General features: G+C 34.6%; 2 protein-coding genes and 1 non-coding gene across 13 annotated transcripts in view; all 3 read right to left on the bottom strand.

Annotated features, from left to right (window-relative positions):
- Positions 1-10: 10 nt before the first annotated feature.
- Positions 11-17333, bottom strand: LOC141343943 (elongation factor 1-delta-like). 11 transcript variants are annotated; one of them, XM_073848633.1, is made up of 11 exons: positions 17245-17293; positions 15061-15110; positions 11457-11965; positions 8383-8503; positions 7961-8032; positions 3722-3787; positions 3215-3302; positions 1430-1530; positions 1137-1337; positions 862-1056; positions 11-140 (listed from the first exon to the last, which is right to left on the bottom strand). In XM_073848633.1, the coding sequence occupies exons 3-11, from the start codon at positions 11960-11962 to the stop codon at positions 102-104; spliced, it is 1389 nt and encodes a 462-aa protein (XP_073704734.1). In that variant the 5' UTR covers positions 11963-11965; positions 15061-15110; positions 17245-17293; the 3' UTR covers positions 11-101. The 11 variants fall into 11 exon arrangements, with proteins under 11 accessions (XP_073704734.1, XP_073704740.1, XP_073704736.1 ...); XM_073848639.1 differs by lacking the exon at positions 11457-11965 and having other exon boundaries at positions 17245-17306; XM_073848635.1 differs by lacking the exon at positions 3722-3787 and having other exon boundaries at positions 17245-17291.
- LOC141343874 (protein THEM6-like) overlaps positions 16841-20087 on the bottom strand; it is a 9174-nt gene continuing 5927 nt past the window's right edge. The window contains exon 4 of the mRNA XM_073848543.1: positions 16841-16911. Coding sequence (XP_073704644.1) covers positions 16841-16911 — 71 coding nt within the window. The remainder of the gene's footprint in view (positions 16912-20087) is intronic.
- Positions 18041-18123, bottom strand: trnal-uaa (transfer RNA leucine (anticodon UAA)). The gene has a single exon. It is a non-coding gene; the product is annotated as a tRNA-Leu (tRNA).

Below are 20087 nucleotides of genomic sequence, written 5' to 3'. Positions count from 1 at the left end.
ATACAGAGAGTTGGTTCACGTGGCTGATCAGTTTAATGGTAACCGTGAGATATAAAAGCAGCAGTAACCCAGTGTGATGTGGTTTCTTTGAGGCGAGAGGCTCAGATCTTGTTGAAGGCAGCGATGTCGACACTCTGGACCTACAACAATGAGCAAAACAAAATTAGTGTTGGTCAATAAAAACGTGAATATTTGTCCTTACAGTTTATAATGTAATTAAAGTGTGAATCTTCCAAAAAAAAAAAAAATGCCACCAATAGTGTTAGAATCTAAAATTAATATAATTTGATATAAACAATTTTTTTTTTAATAAAATACGTTTTTTTCTCATTATTTTAAAGGCAACTGTTCATTTGTCCGCAATTTTTTAAAACTGACTTATGCAATATACTTTTGTCAAGCATTTATACATTATAAAATAATTGTACAATGTATTTTACTGAAATATATAAAATAACTATAAAATATTTCTATTTTTTCATTATTTTTTCAAGCTATTTTTTATTTTCATGACAAAGTTATTTTTTCCTCTCAAATTTTGTTAAATAATTTTAAGTTACTTCTATGCAATAAATAAACACATTTTGCAAAGTACACGACTATAAAATTATTCATATTTTACCGCAATATATTAAGCAATTACTGAATTTAAATAATTTTAATCTAATGCAAAAGTACGATGTTGGAACACATTAATGCAAACTGAATGAGAAAATGTAAAAAAAATAAAATTAAATTAAATCGTTTAATAGTTTAAAGACACTTCAATTTCTTTTTATGAAATACTTTTCTTTTTTATGGTGAGGTGAACCGTGACCAGATCTTATTCTTAGATTCAGCCAAAAAATATCCTGCACTTACGTAGTCCTCGAATTGGGTGATCTCCTCTTCCAGAAGGTCTGTTCCCACTTTATCATCTTCTACTACGCAGTTGATCTGCAGCTTTTTGATGCCATAGCCGACAGGAACCAGCTTAGAAGCTCCCCACAGGAGGCCGTCCATTTGTACGGAGCGCACGCACTCCTCCAGCTTGGACATGTCGGTCTCGTCGTCCCACTGATCAATGAAAAACAATATTTGAAACTGAGAAATTATACTTCACATTTTCAAGAATGTGAGTGCTGAAGGTCTCGTACGGGTTTGACGTCCAGCAGGATGGAGGATTTGGCAATGAGGGCTGGTTTTTTGGCTTTCCTCTGGGCGTATTCCTTCACCCTCTCTTCTTTGATACGCTCTGCTTCCTCATCTTCCTCGTCACTGCCAAAGAGGTCAATGTCGTCGTCATCATCATCAGCACCGTTATGCTGCTCAACCTTGGGCTTCTGGACAGGAGCAGCCTTCAGGTAAAAAATTATATGCAGGTTATGAATGATGGCTGAATGGTGGTCTCATGATAACAGACTTTAAGATGGCAGGATTTCACATCTACCTTTGTGACAGTAACAGTCTTTGCAGCTGGTGCTTGGCCCTTCTCCAGCACAGCCATTCTGGACTCCAGTTTGGACATCATGACTCTCAGATCATCCACCACTGGTAAAACAACAGCTTTATTAATCTCAGACTAAATCACAAGCAGCTTCAATACAATCAAACACAAACTGGATATTCAAGCCAAAACTCAGGTCAATCTCTAAACTGTTTCAAACACAAACCCTTCTGTGGCCCATTAATTTAACAAAAAAATATAAATAAAAAAAAACTAACTTTTTTTTTCTACATAGTTTCTTTTATTTTGTTTTCAGTTATTTTAGTAAACGTTAAAACTGAAATAAGAAATGGCAAAATAAAATGGCATAAAATAAATTAAAATAGCATAAAAAATAAAATGGCATAAAATAAATGAAATGACATAAAAAAGTAATTAAAATAAAATGCCATAAAATAAAATTACAAAAATAAAATAAAAGGGCATCAAATAAAATGGCAAAAACTAAAATTTCACAAAAAATAAAACAAGATTGCATAAAAAATAAAATGGCATAAAAATGAAATGAAATGGCATAAACAAAATGAAACTGCATAACATAAAATGACATGGAAAAATAAAATAAAAGACCATAATATAAAATTGCAAAAAGAAATAAAATAGCATTAAACAAAATTGCATAAATAAAATGGCATAAAAAAGGCATCAAATAAAATGGATAAAAGTTGAATATAAAATTGAATAAAATAAAAATGCATAAAATAAAAATCGCATTAGAAAAAAAAATAAAAATGGCATTAAAAAATTAAATAAAAATGGCATAAAAAGGGCATAAAATGAAATTATATAGCAAAAAATAAAATTGCATTAAAAAATAAAATAAAAATGGCATAAAAAGGGCATAAAATGAAATTATGTAGCAAAAAATAAAATTGCATTAAAAAAGGCATTAAAAAATAAAAATGGCATAAAAAGGGAATAAAAAAAGTAGCAAAAAATAAAACTGCATAAAATAAAATGGCATTAAAAAATAGAATAAAAATGGCATAAAAAGGACATAAAATGAAATTATATAGCAAAAAATAAAATTGCATTAAAATAAAACGGGTTTAAAAATTTAACAAAAATGGCAAAAAAGGGCATAGAATAAAATTATATAGCAAAAAATAAAATGGCATAAAAACTAAAATTGCATTAAAAATGTTTAAATAAAATGGCATAAAATAAAATTTCAAAAATAATATAAGAAAATGGCATAAGAAAATAAAATGGCATAAAAAATAAAATAAACACTGGTTCCCACACCTTCAGACCAGCGAATCTGCAAATCTTCTACACTTTTTCAAGTTTTATAGCAGACAAAACATTGTAGAGCGAAGCATTACTAGAAACACGTATACATGAATTTTCTTAGCCCGAAAAAATGTATTTATGTCACTAAAACACAATGCACATATCATGGTCTGACTTGAAAGATGTTGAAATGTTTCAGAAACTTTTGGCATTTTATTACATCGCTGCATGTGAGCAGGGACAAATCATAAAATTAAATTACACACAGAGTAACGTTCACTTCTCACATGAATTCCAATGTCTTCTCTCTGATTGGTAGTTGCTGCATAAGCCTTCATTTGCATAAAGGTCAACATTTCTCAGCTGTGCTGGATTTATGGACATGGCCACATTGGATCGCCATCATTCACTGTGACACCCATCAATCTTTATGTCTAGGTAGGCAACTTATTTGATTTTGAAACAGCCATCATGTCTGTCTCTTCTCATACGTACCTTTGTGCAGATTCTTGTTGTCCAGTTCTAGGCTCTTCAGGCGAGAGACCAGCTCACTCTGATCCTCAGACTTACTGGCATTCTGACTCTGCAAATCGGATGGAAGAGAACTGAACCTTAGTGAATTACATCTCATAAAGAGCTGACCGGAGGAGAAAAAAAAAAAAAAAAAAACACCATGCAGGGTGACTGCAGACATGCCAAACAAAAGGTTTGTCAACCTCATTTAAAAACCACAGTAAATCACGTGATTGCATTTATAGGATGATATTATGTTTGAAACACTGAAATAACATTTATTTTTCCTCTTGAATTAGCATGCAATTTACTTGGGTGAAGACTGAAGTTTTAAACCATGATATCTGTGTCCTTAAAAACAGCAGTCACACAGAAAACAGGCTGTTTTGAAAGTGTCAAGCAGTAATGTGTGTATGATCCACGCTGCTCCAGGCTCAATTCGCATGCTTTTCACACAGACGTCAAGCTGAACCTCAGCACAGCACTTACGGTCTTCCTCTCCCGCGTTTTTTGAGCACGAGCTTGCCCTTTATTACCCTGTAGAGCGGTCTTCACCTGAGAGATTCACATTTAACCACCATGACCAGAAAACAAATCAGAGAAAGAGAAAAATAAACTATGACAGCAGCAGAGTTTCACTCTATTAAAATTCAAAGCAAGAAAGCATTCAGAGAAGAGATGCATGCATGCGTTAAATGTTTTTCATTGGCCCTCGGTTTTTTGCTTCACTTCAAATCAGTCCTTTAATGATTTTCATGTTGCTAACACAAACTGGATATTCAAGCCAAAACTCAAGTCACTCTCTAAACTGTTTCAAATACAAACCCTTCTGTAGTGCATTAATTTAACAACAACAACAACAACAACAAAAAAATAATAAAAATGACATAGTATAAAAAAAATTTTATTTGTCTATATAGTTTATTTTATTTTATTTAACAAAATAAAAGGCATAAAATAAAATGGCATGAAATTAATGGAATAAAATGAAACAGCAAAAAATAAAATGGCTTAAAAAAAAAAGCATAAAACTAAATGGCATAAAAAATAAAATGGCATGGCATAAAATAAAATTGCAAAAAATACAAATGGCATAAACAGTAAAATAAATGTCAAAATGAATGGAATAAAATGAAATGGCATAAAATTGCAAAAAAAAACTGGCATAAACAAAATAAAATGACATTAAAAAAAGGATAAAATTAAATGGCATAAAAAGAAAAAATGTGAAAAGTCTAACCATGTTTAGATCACCTCACATTTTCCTTCTTTCATTTTACACTTAGCCTATATAATATAGTCTAGCTTATTGTTTACACTCTACTGAAGGTACTAAGTAAGGTAAGGTAAAAGGTTAGTAAGGTAAAAGCACACAAAGAACTTAAATACTTTCACAAATAAAATTGATCAAAGCTTGTAATGAAGAGGGATTACTCATTACTCACTTAAATGGTTGCACAGTGAGTAATGATGAAAAAAGATGTTGTTTTCCTATAAAAATGTAAGATATCTTTACAAAGACATGCATGAAGCTTAATTATATTGTGGACTAAGCATTATAGTAATTTTCATTGTGCCCACATTAAGAAATGTGAAGGTTTTTTTCATTCAAGGGTAGCTTGTGTTTGAATGTAGTTTGCAAAAAAAAAAAAAAACAATACACTTATCGCTTATTTGACATATCAATGTATTTAAAGAAATGGCTGAAAATGGCAGAAATGTGTTGATTTCTGAAGGCATGAGGAACCCTGAGACAGCATGCACATCAGTGGGGCTAACTAAATTCCAAATTTGACAGGCATGCAAGAAAAAAAAAGTCCGGGCATTAACAATTCACTGGATTGGTTAAAATAACGACAGGCATAAAATATGGTTTTCCCTTTTTTTTTATTTGACATCAAAGTTGAAAGTGGGCTTAAAGGGTACATGGACTTAATGGGTACACTTACCCTACATCACTTGCTCACCAATGGATCCTCTGCAGTGAATGGGTGGCGTCAGAATGAGAGTCCAAACAGCTGATAAATACATCACAATAATCCACAAGTAACCCACACCACTCCAGTCCATCAATTAACATCTTGTGAAGCAAAAAGCTGCGTGTTTGTAAAAAATAAATTGACCATTAAGGAATTTTCTGGCCAAAACACAAGTCTATAATCCATAAGAATGCTTTCTCCAGTGATAAAGTTGATCTCCTGTTGTCACCTCACATCAAAATCCACTAACACAGTTGTTTAGAACCATTTTGGACTGTTTTAGCTTGTAAACAGTGCTTGATCTGTGCATAGTTCTTTCCTGATTCCGATGAGACAACTTACTACTGGAGAAAGCTATATTATGGATTGAGGATTTGAAGTTAAAAATGTCTTAACAATGGATTTGTTTCTTACAAACACACAGCTTTTTGCTTCACAAGACGTTAATTGATGGATTGGAGTGGTGTGGAATACTTGTGGATTAATGTGGTGTTTTTATCAGCTGTTTTGACTCTCATTCTGACGGCACCCATTCACTGCAGAGGACCCATTGGTGAGCAAGTGATGTAATGCTACATTTCTCCAAATCAGTTCTGATGGAGAAACAAACTCATCTACATCTTAAATGGCCTGAAGATAAAAGATATCTTCACAGTTTCTTAAAATACAAATAAAAACATGCAACGGTGTAGCCGTGAGATCTGCTTGCTTGAACAAAGAAAGCAAAAACCACAAACACACACTAACATCCTCAGGCAACTGCACAGCAACCTGCTTCCTCTTACAATATTAATGATGACAGATGAACACAAGATTGAGAACAAGCACATGCATTGCACAATTCACAGGCACACAAACAAAGACGTCATGCTGGGAAGGAGATCAAGCTAGACCTACTTGCACGACAAGACAGTCTGCTACAGCTAAGTGCTTTTAGGTGCACACAGTTGGATTATGTAAAATATAAGAGGTGAACTCTGATTTTCGGTCAATGCATTTGTGGAGTTTTCTGAAGTGTCCAGTAAGCATATGCTTTGATGATAAGGGAGGTGTCAAGTAACTGCTGACAGAAGAACCAAATACTGCAGCATCAGTGAGAAAAGACCGTGGGAGCCTTTTAAGAAATCTGTGCTCGTGATTTTAGAAATGTCCTCAAAAACTTAATATGCAAACTGAATAAATCTACAAAAATGTAAATATTGATAAAGTCTGCAAAAAAAAAAAAAAATAATAATAATAATAGTGAGTGCAGCAGATCAGAAATACAAAAATGAAAAAGGAAAATAAGAAACTTGCATTGTTTAAATTCAATATTTAACTTCTTGAGAAATTGATTTTGATCATTTAGGTGCTTTAGTGAAAATTAAAACCCAAAAAACTAATTTGTTTACAAAATACAGCACACTGTAATTAGAGCAAGGCGATAGATATTAATATCGCAATATCTTTGCTGACAATATATAATTTGAGAATATAGGTGACCCTGGACCACAAAACCAATACGGGTCAATTTTAAGCTTTAAATAAGCTCTTCATTGATGTATGGTTTGTTAGGATATCATTTTTATGTGAAAATCTGGAATCTGAGGGTGCAATTTAAAATATTGGAAAAATCACTTTTAAAGTTGTCTAAATGAAGTTCTTAGCAATGCATATTACTAATCAAAAATTAAGTTTTGATATATTTACAGTAGGAAATTTACAAAACATCTTCATGGAACGTGATCTTTTTTTAATATCCTAATGTTTTTGGCATAAAATAAAAATTTATAATTTTGACCCATTCGGTGTATAAATATATCTGTGCTACTTAAGACTGGTTTTTGTGGTCCAGGTTCACATATTGTATATTTCGATAATGTTGAAAGACAATTTTAAGTAGGCAAAAGTAAGCAAATTTGAAGTTTGCATTTTTTGTATACACTTTAATTTTTTTTAATATATTTCATATTTTTTCTATTTGTGTTTGCACACCAAAAAAATATATAATCTGGTGTAGAATTAGTACTTCTTGGTGTAGGATTTAATTAATTACTTTAATTGCTGAACATTTTCACTTAAAAACTGCTTGTAAATTTTACAAATAATTACAAAGACATTGAAAGTAACAACATGATTAAACATGAAGTTTTGAAGTAGCGAGAGGGAAAAAAAAAGTATTTGCTTGTAAAACACCAATAATCTTTGTTTTCTTTGAAACTTTGTAGATTTCATGAAAGGGATGAATCTTTGATATAGTATATCAACGAAGATATTTTTTAAATATTTCAGAATAATTGAATTCAAATAAATTAAATACTTTTAAGTTCACATTTAAATGCAAAACTACACAAAAATGAAGCCACCAAAATTCCAAATCATTTTAAAGCTCATAAATTGTGTGCATGGGTTATTAATCACCATGTACAGTTTACTAATACACAACTACAGCTGATTTTGTTTCTCCCTGCCAGGGGCACAGCATGTAAACACGCTAAAATAGCACAGGGATATTTTTGGAGGGCGAGTGTTTGTACTGTAGCTCCGGTCTTGTGGGTGATCAGCAGCTGAACTAAATTTGTCCTGTTAATTTCACCTCCAACTTGGTTAGAGATTCATGAAGTGAAAGTAAATCAGCCCTTCAAACTGGTCCCATGCAGGACGACAGTTATCGAGCGTCAGTAATTACTGTAGTTAAATGTGCTTCACAAGATGATTACAGTACCAATTCAGCATCAGATTTCTTTCATATTTTGGAGGCAGTACTCACTCCGGCTAGGGATTGCTGGATATTCTGTCGGGCTTTAGCAATGTCCTGCAGGATGGCACTAGCATCTTTCTCCTGGAAGGGTACAGCGGGGTAAAAAGGCCCATGTCAAACAAACCAGCAAGAGGCAGAGAGTGAGCATGCAAGCAAGCAAGCAAACAAACAGAAATACACAGGTGCATACAGAAGCGCTGTCAGTGCAGACTATTTAGCACATGAGTGAAAAGAAAAAGCAGACACCTGGAAAAACAGATGATAGAAGGACATACAGCAGCTGAGTAAACATGAACTCACACGCCTCACCCTGAGGATTCGGTCACCCTCATTTATTAAGGCAGCTACTGGTTTGCCAGTTTGTGTGACAAGCCAAATGAGTAAGTTTTAGACCCTTAAATTGTGACATCCGGGTCTGTAGGGGGCAGTACCTGAGATGTCTGAGGGATGCCGTTCGCGCCCTCGTAGAAGCATCTCTCGGCCTCGTCGTATCTGGACTTGTCAAACCAGATGTTTTCCTGGGCGAGTCCCTGAAGTCCACTCATTGTGATGCTAAGAACATAAAAAAGGAGACGTGAACGTTAGAATTCGAGTTTGTGTGTCAAAGTCAAAGAGCAAACATAGAGCTTTAGAACAACTCAAAGTATAAAAAATAAGAATTCATTTTTAATGCATTTCATTCAGGAGTAAGTGTGCAACCTTAAACATAAGCAAATATAAATCAAGCCGAGCAAGACACGCACCATCCATATATTAATACACTTTAATCCCACACATTACGGCCATTTATTGGTTACAGAAAAAAAACAATTTTCAGTTCTCTTGAATTTGGATCCTTACAAATATAATTTGAATAATGATTATTAGAGATTTTAACACATCCAAGCAATTTTTTGGGCAGTCAATACAATTAAATAATGTTTTTGTTTATATTTTGAATTAAAAATGTATTTCAGTTTTGTTTGTTCTAAAATAACCATCTCTGAATCACCAAAAGTTGAAGCCTGTTCTCTGTTTACACAAAGATGCCTGCCTCGTCTATTTTTAATGCGCTGGGTCACACAAGCCGTTTAAACAGTTTTGAATAAATAGAGAAAACAAAAGTATAAAAGTATATAAAAAAAAAAAATACAAATGCAAGTCGTTAATTTTTTTACGCAATTCATTCAGGAGTAAGTGTGCAACCTTAAACATAAGCAAACATAAATCAAGCCGAGCAAGCGAAACACCATTCATATATGTGACACTGGAGCACAAAACCAGTCATAAGTGTCAATTATTTTTTAGATCATATGAAACCTGAATAAATAAGCACTCCAATCGACATATTGTGTGTTAGGATAGGGCAACATTTGACAGACATACAACCATTTAAAATCTAAAAAATATGAGGGTTTTCTTAAATCGCCTTTAAAGTTGTCCAAATGAAGTTCTTAGCAATGCATATTACAAATCAAAAATTAAGTTTTTATATATTTAGGGTAGGAAATTTACAAAATATCTTCATGGAACATGATCTTTACTTAATATCCTAATGATTTTTGGTATAAAAGAACAATCTATAATTTTGACCCTTTTACCCCCGGTTTCACAGACAAGGCTTAAGCCTAGTCCTAGACTAAAATGTAAATCTGAGCTGTTTCAACTGAAATAAAATTGCACTGATTGATTTTAAAATATATCAGTGCCTTTGTTTTGTCTCAAGATGCACACCAGTAATGTTTTTTTCTAAGCATGTTTATAAAAATTACTTAAATGTCCTAATTGAACTATGGCCTAATCCTGGCTTAGTCTAAGCCCTGTCTGTGAAACCGGGCCATAATGTATTGTTGGCAACTGCTACTAATATACCTCTTCTACTTATGACTGGTTTTGTGGTCCAGGGTCACATATATAAATACATATTTCCTCCACTATGTTGCCACACATTATTGCCATTTACTGGTTACAAAAATGGTTATTTTCTATCAGTTTTTTTTGAATTTGCATCCTTACAATTATAATTTGAATACAGAGATCATTATTAGCAGTACACACACATATATTATGTACACAAAAACTTTTATTTTGGAAGCAATTAATCATTGCCCAGCACTAGAATAAAAAAAAAAAAATTTAAGTTTGTTTTTTTTTCTAAAATAATCATCTGAAACTTCAGAAGTTGAAGAAGCCTGCTCCCTGTTGGCACAAAGACGCCTTCCATTTCTATTTTTAATGGGTTGGGTTGCACAAGCTATTTAATAATAAAATCAAATTTGAATAAAATGGGGAAAAAACAAAACTTACTGAACAAGTGTAAACTAACTGCTGGCATAATTATAGTAGCTGCAACAGACAACTAGCTAAATGACTAGCTAACATGAAAAAGAACACAGACTCCATAACAAACAAGCAATGAAAAAAGTTACATGAATAATATGCTGACAAAATGTATTGCTTATATATGTATATATACACCTAAATTTACTTATTAAAACTAAAACTAACCTATCACCAGTGTACAAACATTTGTTTTTCATTGTGCACATTCCCATACATTGAATCATTACTTAAAGGGACAGTTCACCCATAAATGAAAATTCTTTAATTAATTACTCCTGTGTCAGCAGCACCACACATATACATTGTGGTAGTCTTGTGAACGTGCAGTGAAGACTGACATGGAAAAGAAGAAATTGTTAAAATTATTTTTGTGCACAAAAAGTATTCTTATAGCTTCATAACATTAAAGTTGATCCACTGCTATCACATGGACTATTTTAACAAGTCCTTACCACCTTTCTAGGCCTTAAACATGGTAGTTGCATTACAGTCTACGCAAGGTCAGAGAGCTCTCGGATTTCATAAAAAAATCTTAATTTGTGTTCCGAAGATGAACAAAAACCTTACGAGTTTGGAACAACATGTGGGTGAATAATTAATAATTATTGGGTGAACTATCCCTTTAAAGCAAGTGAAATTAGTATTATCAGAAGAGTAGCATTTATGCTTTACTGAGTCAAATCTATTGGGAGATGCATTGCATCTTGTATTCAAGCATGTGAAAGACCCCTTGTTGTGAACAAACCCTTCATTACTTATTCGTTCTGATCTAACCATCTCATTCTTGCCGTCAACAGGCCATTACTGTTAAAGTAAGAATGTTTTTTGGCAAACAAAAAACTAAAACTTTATGATCCAGGTCTTGCATTCACATAGATTTTACAGAAAAGTTATTTGGATTGATTGTTAAAGTCCATTCAACCACTAAAACTCCTTTCATTCATTTTTTTGCTGACACGGGCTGCAGACAATGGGAGAGATTTTGCGTGCCAAAGCCCTCGGATTAGTTTCACACCGATCAGCTTTCACCCAGCAGCCAATGGTGAGACAAACCAAGTTTAGGCTTTTGAAAGGTGAAAAATATTTAATAAAATCCACAAACAACTCACAAAAACACACCGTTCAATAAATGAGAAGGCAGTTCCTTAAAGTCAATTGTCCCATGCCCCTAAACTAGCCATACTTGTCCCTTTTCTGGGGGGCACGTTCGGTCTCAGAGAAGACCCTCTTCCTGCTGCTTTTCGGGAGCTGGCGATCGGGTTCAGACGAGGAACGCTGGTGGGTCGAACCTCGCTGCAGTTGACGTGCTGCGTAGGAACGGGTGTACGTTTGGTTGTCCTCCTCTTGGGGTTGTTGAGCACCGTTGCGTTTAGACCTGAAGACCAGGGTGCGGGGAAACCGATCTTTGGGGGAGGATGAAACTGGAGGTGAGCTTCCAGTTCCTGCGCTCAACAGGGATTGATAAGCGTCGTCGGCTTTCTCATATATGTTGCGGTTGAACCAAACCTTCTCTCCTCTAATGGCCTTAGAGGTCGGATCCTGCTGAAAACGAGCTTCTTCTTCCAAACCCTGGTTTTCAGACCGGGACGAACGTGTGCGTTTTCTCCTTCCGTCGTATGAATTCGGCAGATTCCTTGTCTGTCCGTGTTTAGTCTCTTCTTTGGCTTTAGACCCACGCTGGTTCTCCATCCTCTAGCTCATTTACAGCATACAAGGAAAAAAATTAAAAATAAAAAAAATAGGCAGATGCTGAAGAATTAATCAGAGCTGATGTTAGACACTGTAAAAGCAGAGGTGAAAACAACCAAGCGCATCCAGAGGCAATGCAGAACAGCCAGTCCAAGAGTTCACAAGGGAAGCGTTCCGGTAGGGATTTATCAAGGGAAGTGTGATTTTATTTTATCTGAGATTTTGTATGTGCAGTCTCAAAGATGAGCCAGTTGAAAAATGTGGCGATTCAAGTCGATTGAGGTGTTCAGAGGGGTGAGGGTTTAAAGGAGAACTCCGGTGTGATTTTGACCTAAAGTGTATTGAATCATGATACCGAGTGTAAACGTACCTTGCATATCTCATCTCGTCTTGTCCACTGCTGTCCGAAATCTGGGGTCAGTTAGCCGATGCTCACAACAGCTTGTCAATGATATTCAATCGGGCATCGAAGGAGCCATGTAAATAAATCACTGTTTTACGCCATTTACGAGGCACAAAGTAGCTCCACACTTCATTGGTAGACTTCCAAGGGCCCTGACATTTAAAACGAGACATTGAGAACTTAGAAAAAGCACCGGTAGTTTATTTACAAGTAGATTTATACAGACAGTAACCGCAAGAAGTTTAGCGGCCGCCGCCATCTTAAATGTAGTCACGATAAGTCGAGTGTCGATCACCAAGGAATTTATCAGCTTATCAACGTACCAGGTTGTAGTTTCCTTGGTGCTCGACACTCGACTTATCGTGACTACATTTAAGATGGCGGCGGCCGCTAAACTTCTTGCGGTTACTGTCTGTATAAATCTACTTGTAAATAAACTACCGGTGCTTTTTCTAAGTTCTCAATGTCTCGTTTTAAATGTCAGGGCCCTTGGAAGTCTACCAATGAAGTCTGGAGCTACTTTGTGCCTCGTAAATGGCGTAAAACAGTGATTTATTTACATGGCTCCTTCGATGCCCGATTGAATATCATTGACAAGCTGTTGTGAGCATCGGCTAACTGACCCCAGATTTCGGACAGCAGTGGACAAGACGAGATGAGATATGCAAGGTACGTTTACACTCGGTATCATGATTCAATACACTTTAGGTCAAAATCACACCGGAGTTCTCCTTTAAATGAATGCATTTCTGAGGGAAGCTGACTGTCTTTAGAAAAATTTTAGGTGCCATTTTCTTCTCATCTTGTCTCTGCATAATGCAGATTACCACTGCTTTTTTAAGTCAGTAACTAAGCAAACACTATATTGCTGCTGCTCCATAAGCGCCACCTGCTGTACGAGAGTGAATTTGCCTTCTCATTCAGCCCATCTTCTGTTTTTGTTTTGTGCAAATGTTTTATGTAATATAATGCAGATTACCACTGCTTTTTTAAGTCAGTAACTAAGCAAACACTATATTGCTGCTGCTCCATAAGCACCACCTGCTGTCCGGGAGTGAATTTGCCTTCTCATTCAGCCCATCTGCTGTTTTTGTTTCATACAAATGTTTTATGTAATATAGTTTTACAAAGCTAAACTCAGACCCTTCTGTTTTTGCTTAAAATTACTTAATTATACAATCAAATGTGACCCTGGATCACAAAACCAGTCATAAGGGTCAATTTTGTATAAAGTGATATTTATACATCATCTGGAAGCTGAATAAATAAGATTTCTATTAACGTATGGTTTGTTAGGATAGGACAATATTTGGCCGAGATACAACTATTTGAAAATCTGGAATCTGAGGGTGCAAAAAATTGCCTTTAAAGTTGCACAAATAAAGTTCTTAGCAATGCATATAACTAATCAAAAATTATATATGATGATATATTTACAGTAGGAAATTTACAAAATATCTTCATGGGACATGATTTTTATTTAATATCCTAATGTTTTTTAGCATAAAAGAAAAATTTATCATTTTGACCCATACAATGTATTTTTGGTATTGCTACAAATATACCCGTGCTACTTGAGACTGGTTTTGTGGTCTAGGGTCAAAAATTCGAATTAAAACCTCCTCATTCTGTATGTATGCAGCATCTTGGTTTGGATCATGGTTAAAATGCAGTTGTATTATGAAACCAGTATCATGAATCTTATCACATCGGGAGTTGAGTGAATCGTGACATCCCTAAAAATGACCAAATAAATGGTTATGCCTTTGATAAATCCTAAATAAACAAACAAATAAATAAAAATCAGTCACGCAAGTTGAGCAAAACAGAGTAAACAAAGTTTTCTTTGTGTCCATATCCAATAAGCCACAAAGCTGCAGTTAAATGCCTTAATAATATATTTAAAAATACATGAGCTCTGGCTTATTTTCAACTTCATGCCTAAATATTGCATATGCAACATGCCGTTGATTACCGCACCTTTTTCTAAGATATTCACCCAGGTAATAAATGGCATTCAAACAACAATTGGAGCCACAGGAAAAATTACAGAAACACACACACAATCCCAAATCTCTTCACTAGAATCTATCCTGTGCTGTGATGTAAAAAAAAAAAACAGAAGCCCAAAGAACCCCAATGTGCATTAAGTTTACATTTACAGTTCACATGTTTTTATATGTGACCCTGGGTCACAAAACCAGTCATAGTACAGCCCAAAAAATGAGAGTAATTGACTATTTTCAGCAGGAATAATCAGCAAAATATATAAGTTATGTTTGGTTCAGTAGCATTGTTTTATGTTCAGTGCCGCCAATATGGCCGATTGACGACGTGTCGTGAAAACACTCTCTAGCGTATTGTGCATTTCGCAAAATATGACTAGCCCAAACTCTATAGCAATTGGTAAAACACTGGCTATGCGAGATATGCCACACATTCTGTATGTTGGGTGTAAATGGCAACAATAAAGTTGAAAATAGACACAAATATGCCACATGTTTTAAAGTGTGGAAGGTTGACAGACAAAAATCAGTTCTTACCCTACAAGAAAATAACAGTGAAAACGGGGCAAAGTCGTGCCAGAATTCCAACTCAAACTAAAACCAAAACTCCTGAACTACAACTAATTCTTTAGCGTTAGAATCCATCACACGGGTCACAAACACACCATGCGGTGCACGTCTAAACTCACCTGCTGAGGTGTTCAGAGAAAACAAGCGTCGACAGGGCTATTCACCTTCCCTTTAACAATGAGTATTTGACTTTTATTAGGGCTGAGAAATGAGCACCAAGTACTAACTTGTCTGACACCAATGGTGCACAAAGGACAATTAGGGCTAGACTGACTAAACAGGGCAAATTATCACAAGACCACAATCCTATAAAAGCACCATTGGGAGTGGAAAGTTTTGCATGTTATCTACTGACAATGTGCAAATTTAAGACCAAAGCAATCAACCAAGAGCAGCACACATTAACAACTATAATCGCAGCCACGCCAGGCACAAAATGGGTTAATACATGGGCTTAAATTCGTATAAATTTACTATGAGTGAATAGTGAAATCACATTATTTAAATACTCTCCTCCCATAAATATTGCATCTGAAAGGCATCTCAAATGCATATGCAATAAGTTCAGCTGCCAAAAAAAAAAAAAAACCTTATAGCTGATTTTTCACTGCAAGCACTTAGTAAATCCTGACAGTAGTTTTTTAATGCTTAAAAAGGGTTTTACTAGCTTAAGCTGTTAGTATATCAGGCCCATAGAGTGATAAATAATGATAGCATAATTACCATTAAGTCAAAATTATTTGCCAATAATAAGTTATAAAAAGTTTGTGTACTTGGTTGCAGTGTTCCCAGTGCCGCAGACAAAAATGTCTCCAGAAAGAGCATGTTTGATGTGACACACACTACTAGTCAAGTTTTTGAACAGTACGTTTTTTAATGTTTTTTTTTTAAAGAATTCTCTTTGCTCACCAAGCCTGCATTTATTTGATCTAAAAAAAAAAAAAAAAAAAGCAAAAGCAGTAATACTGTGAAATATTCTCACTATTTAAAATAACTGCTTTCTTTTTGAATATGTTTTAAAATGTAATTTATTACTGTGATCAAAGCTAAAATTTTCCAGTCATTACTCCAGTCTTGAGTGTCACATGATACTTCAGAAATCATTCTAATATGCTGATTTGCTGTTTGAGAAACATTTTTCATGATTATTATTATTATTATGCATACTTAAAAACAGTTGTACTTCTTTTTTAGGATTCTTTGATGAATAGAAAGATCCAAAGATCCTAGCATTTATCTGAAATTAAAAGCTTTTGTAATATTACACACTACACCATTCAAAAGCTTGGAGTCAGTATAATTTTTTTAAACAGAAATTAATACTTATTTATATTTCTGATAAATAAAAAAATTTGAAAAAAAAAAATTTACTCAACTGCAGCAAATCAGAATATTAGAATTATTTCTGAAGGATCATGTGAGTGGAGTAATGATGCTAAAATAATCAGGTTTGAAATAATAGGAATATATTATATTTTAAAACATATTCAATTAGAAATCAGTTATTTTAAATTGTAAAAATATTTCTAACTCTTACTGTTTTGCTGTACTTTGGATAAAATAAATGCAGGCTTGGTGAGCAGAAGAGACATCTTTAAACATTAAAAAAAAAAGTTACTGTTCAAAAACTTTTGACCGGTAGTGTATGGTTTAAAACAGGAATAACTATCAAGCTGTATTTTTTTCATGCAAAGAGTGAAATCAAAATACTACTTAATTGTACTTCATAAAATGCCATTAAATGTACCTTGGCTTTTAAAAAGTGGTGAAATTTAGATCACCAAGTAAAATAGACGCCTGTTTTATTTTTGCCATTTAAAAAGGGGGAGCCACTGAGACTGACACCGGCTTGTAGGACATGAAGAGCAAATAAATTTGAGTAACATGTCTAGCCTAGATTTAACCAGCAGAGACCTGTAGGTTAGGATTAGATGACACATACAGATCCATTACAGATGCTTCATGTGACCCTGTTTATGAACACATGAAACACAAAAACTTAAACTTCATGTGTGCTGTCACTGTCAACTTCACATGCTTCATTAAAGTTTTATAAACTTGTGAAACTCTTGAAACATGACTTTTTGAGTTTTCATCCACATCTAATAAACTGTATGAATATGTAATGATATGTATGAGCCTGGTCAAGTTCAGGGTTTAAATTCTGCAGCGGATTAATCTCAGATGTGTTTCATACGCAGCCACGTGGCGCGACACGCACAGCGGAACACTAAATTTGTAACACGATACAAGTAAAATATGTTTACCGCTATCGTGTTAGTGAAAACTAAAGTTTTACTTACTTTCGAAGAGTTTGATAAGTGACAAGCGGTTCGAGTTGAACTTCTACACCGGACTCTCTATTACAGAAAGAGACTGAGGAAGCCGGGTAACACGCACTTATAGCTGCCAAAGGGGTTTTCCGTTAAATGTCATTGTTTATATAGTATGATACAATAAAGGACATGCGATTTTAGCATTATAATATGTGTAAAACTTCCTAAGAGTTGATTTTAATGTTATACATTATGTAAAACCTGTACATCAAGAAAAAAATACAAGTATTTCATGAATGCCACCCCCCGGAACAAAGATGGTACATTCAGTTACGTTGCAACGACACATTCAGTCCTAACAGCTGCACGTTAATACGATTAATACGTATTCAGGTAGAAGCTATTATATCAAAACTAAAACTAAGAACTTTCTACGACACTTCTTACTTATTTATTTTATTATTATTAATATTATATTTTCTGTCTTCTCTGTATGTATTATAATGCTAATAAAGTACTTCGAAATTTTAAATTAATTAATTTCTATAAAACAGGCTACCTCATATACTTTTATAATCCGAATCTTTATTATTATGACATTGTTATTGTGTTTTAGTAGTTTTAGTAGACTTGACAGGCACTTTTATTTGACAGACTATATAATACAATACGCTTGCTGACTGACAAATCTGCTGATAAATTCCTTGAACAAAACAAAAGACACATAGAACACTTCATTATATATCTGTCTTCATTATGCATTTAAAGTAATATTAACGCAAGTGCATAAGTCTACTTTTTTATTTACTTAAAGATTCGTTTCTACCAGGAGTGGTGTTCGAACCCACGCGGACATTTGTCCATTGGATCTTAAGTCCAACGCCTTAACCACTCGGCCATCCTGGTCATGTGCACGCAGTCCTGCAGCAGGTAAGGTCATTCCTGGCGAGACCACGTGTCAAGGGTCAGTACTTTAACATTTTATATCACATATCACTATTTATCCCACGTATGTCAAGCAATAAGATTTGTTTATAGTAGTTGTTTGTAGTCGCCTTTTTTCCTGTGTCCTCAAAAAATCTTTACTTTTAGTTGTCCAAACGAAAAGCTAATTAGACTTACAACATACATTAGCATCATGTTAATGATACAGTCCGCATGGAATAAAGCTTCCACTTGCACAAAATTAGAGTTTTAATTTTAGAGTTTTAATGATTAAAAATGCATATCAGTCTACTTTGTTGTGGTTGTTATGGCTAATCCATTTAAACAGTCAGGACAAATGTTGGATCAAGTTTCTTGATGAAGGGAACAGTGTTGTCAGAGAAGGACTGTAAGTACCTATTTACTCCATGATTAAACACAAGTATCAATATACTCAAATTTCAATCAACCAGTTGCATTTTGAGAAGCAGTATAAAAGGGGTAGTTCACTTTCAAAACAAAAACTTACTGTGCTCAGCCCCTTGTCATGCAAGATGTTGATGTCTTTCTTTCTTCAGTCGTAAAGACATTAGGTTTCATTATGTTTCAAAACATTTCAGTATTTTCTCTCCATATAATGGACTTCTATGATGCCCATAAGTTTGAACTTCCAAAATGCAGCTTCAAAGGGCACTAAACCATACCAGCCGAGGATGAAGGGTCTTATCTAGCGAAACAATTGTTTATTTAAAAAAAACAACAACTGTAATATAACTTTTATATACTTTCTACAAAATCATCCCACATCACTGCAAGAGTACCGACCCGGTGTTTACAAAGTGAACATGCAAAGAAGGTCAAACGCCCTTTACAAAAAAAGGTAAAACAGCGATGTAGGGTGATTTTGAAGTTGGAAGACAAAATGAGATGGGAGTTTTTCAACATACCCTAACTGTTATGAACCACAATACAAAGAGTTCACGGCATGCAGAACTAGACAAGATGAGTGTTTGAGGTTAAAAATTATAAACTGTAAAAAAAAAAATGTTAGAAAATATCCAAATTACTTCACTGGGTAAAACTCTTTCTCTTTCTCGTCTGGGATCGTTTAGAGCCCTTTGAAGCTGCATTTAAACGGCACTTTGGAAGTTCAAACTCACAGTCACCATAGAAGTCCATTACATGGAGAAAAATCCTGAAATGTTTTCCCTCAAAAAACATTTTTTTTTTACGACTGAAGAAAGACATGAACATCTTGGATGACAAGAGGGTGAGTACATTATCTGTAAATTTTTGTTCTGGAAGTGAACTACTTCCTTAAATATATTTGTTTTGGTTATTCGTTTTCAATAATCTCTTATCTTTGAATCTACTCCAGCTATTTTTCTTACTGCCTTTTTTAATCTCTCAGAGCACAATAAAGCTTCTACCAGGAGTGGGCGTTTAGCTGATTTATCTGGATCAATCAGAGCATCTTTTTGAATCAAGACCATCAGACAACAGCCTTGTGGAACTAATTGTTCACAATCTGCATCAAGTCAAGTCTGACTAAATCTTACACTAAACCTTATTTTGAATGGACTAAAGCTTCTACCAGGAGTGGGGTTCGAACCCACGAGGACATTTGTCCATTGGATCTTGAACGCCAGCTGCCGAAGGATAGTCCGACAATATTTTGGAAATGTCGAGCAATGTTGAACTGCGCAGCCAATCACGTCGAAGCACTATAACATTTGGGCCAATCGCGTCGAAGCGCTTCAACATTTCCAGCCAATCATAAAGCGCTATTCTTAACATTTTCTTAACATTTTCGACATTTGACCAATCAGAGTAGAAGAGAATGTCGACGGCACGTTTTCGCGTATTGCCGCTAGGCGGAGGAGTCAGCGTTCTAGTCAGGTGTCAATCAAGTTGCCGAACCGAGCCGAAGGTGTACGAAAGAATGA

Source organism: Garra rufa, chromosome 10 (assembly GCF_049309525.1).
Source record: "Garra rufa chromosome 10, GarRuf1.0, whole genome shotgun sequence".
NCBI classification, from domain to species: domain Eukaryota; kingdom Metazoa; phylum Chordata; class Actinopteri; order Cypriniformes; family Cyprinidae; genus Garra; species Garra rufa.
The sequence above is the reverse complement of the archived record's forward strand: the minus strand, read 5'-3'. Positions and strand labels throughout refer to the sequence as shown.

Excerpts from the sequence above, each read along its gene's own strand:
- LOC141343943 (XM_073848633.1), bottom strand. The coding sequence starts at position 11,962 with ATGGAGAACCAGCGTGGGTCTAAAGCCAAAGAAGAGACTAAACACGGA. Across the intron at positions 3,303-3,721 it reads AAACGCGGGAGAGGAAGACC|AGTCAGAATGCCAGTAAGTC; the intron begins GTAAGTGCTGTG and ends TCCGATTTGCAG. Across the intron at positions 141-861 it reads TCACCCAATTCGAGGACTAC|GTCCAGAGTGTCGACATCGC; the intron begins GTAAGTGCAGGA and ends TCATTGTTGTAG.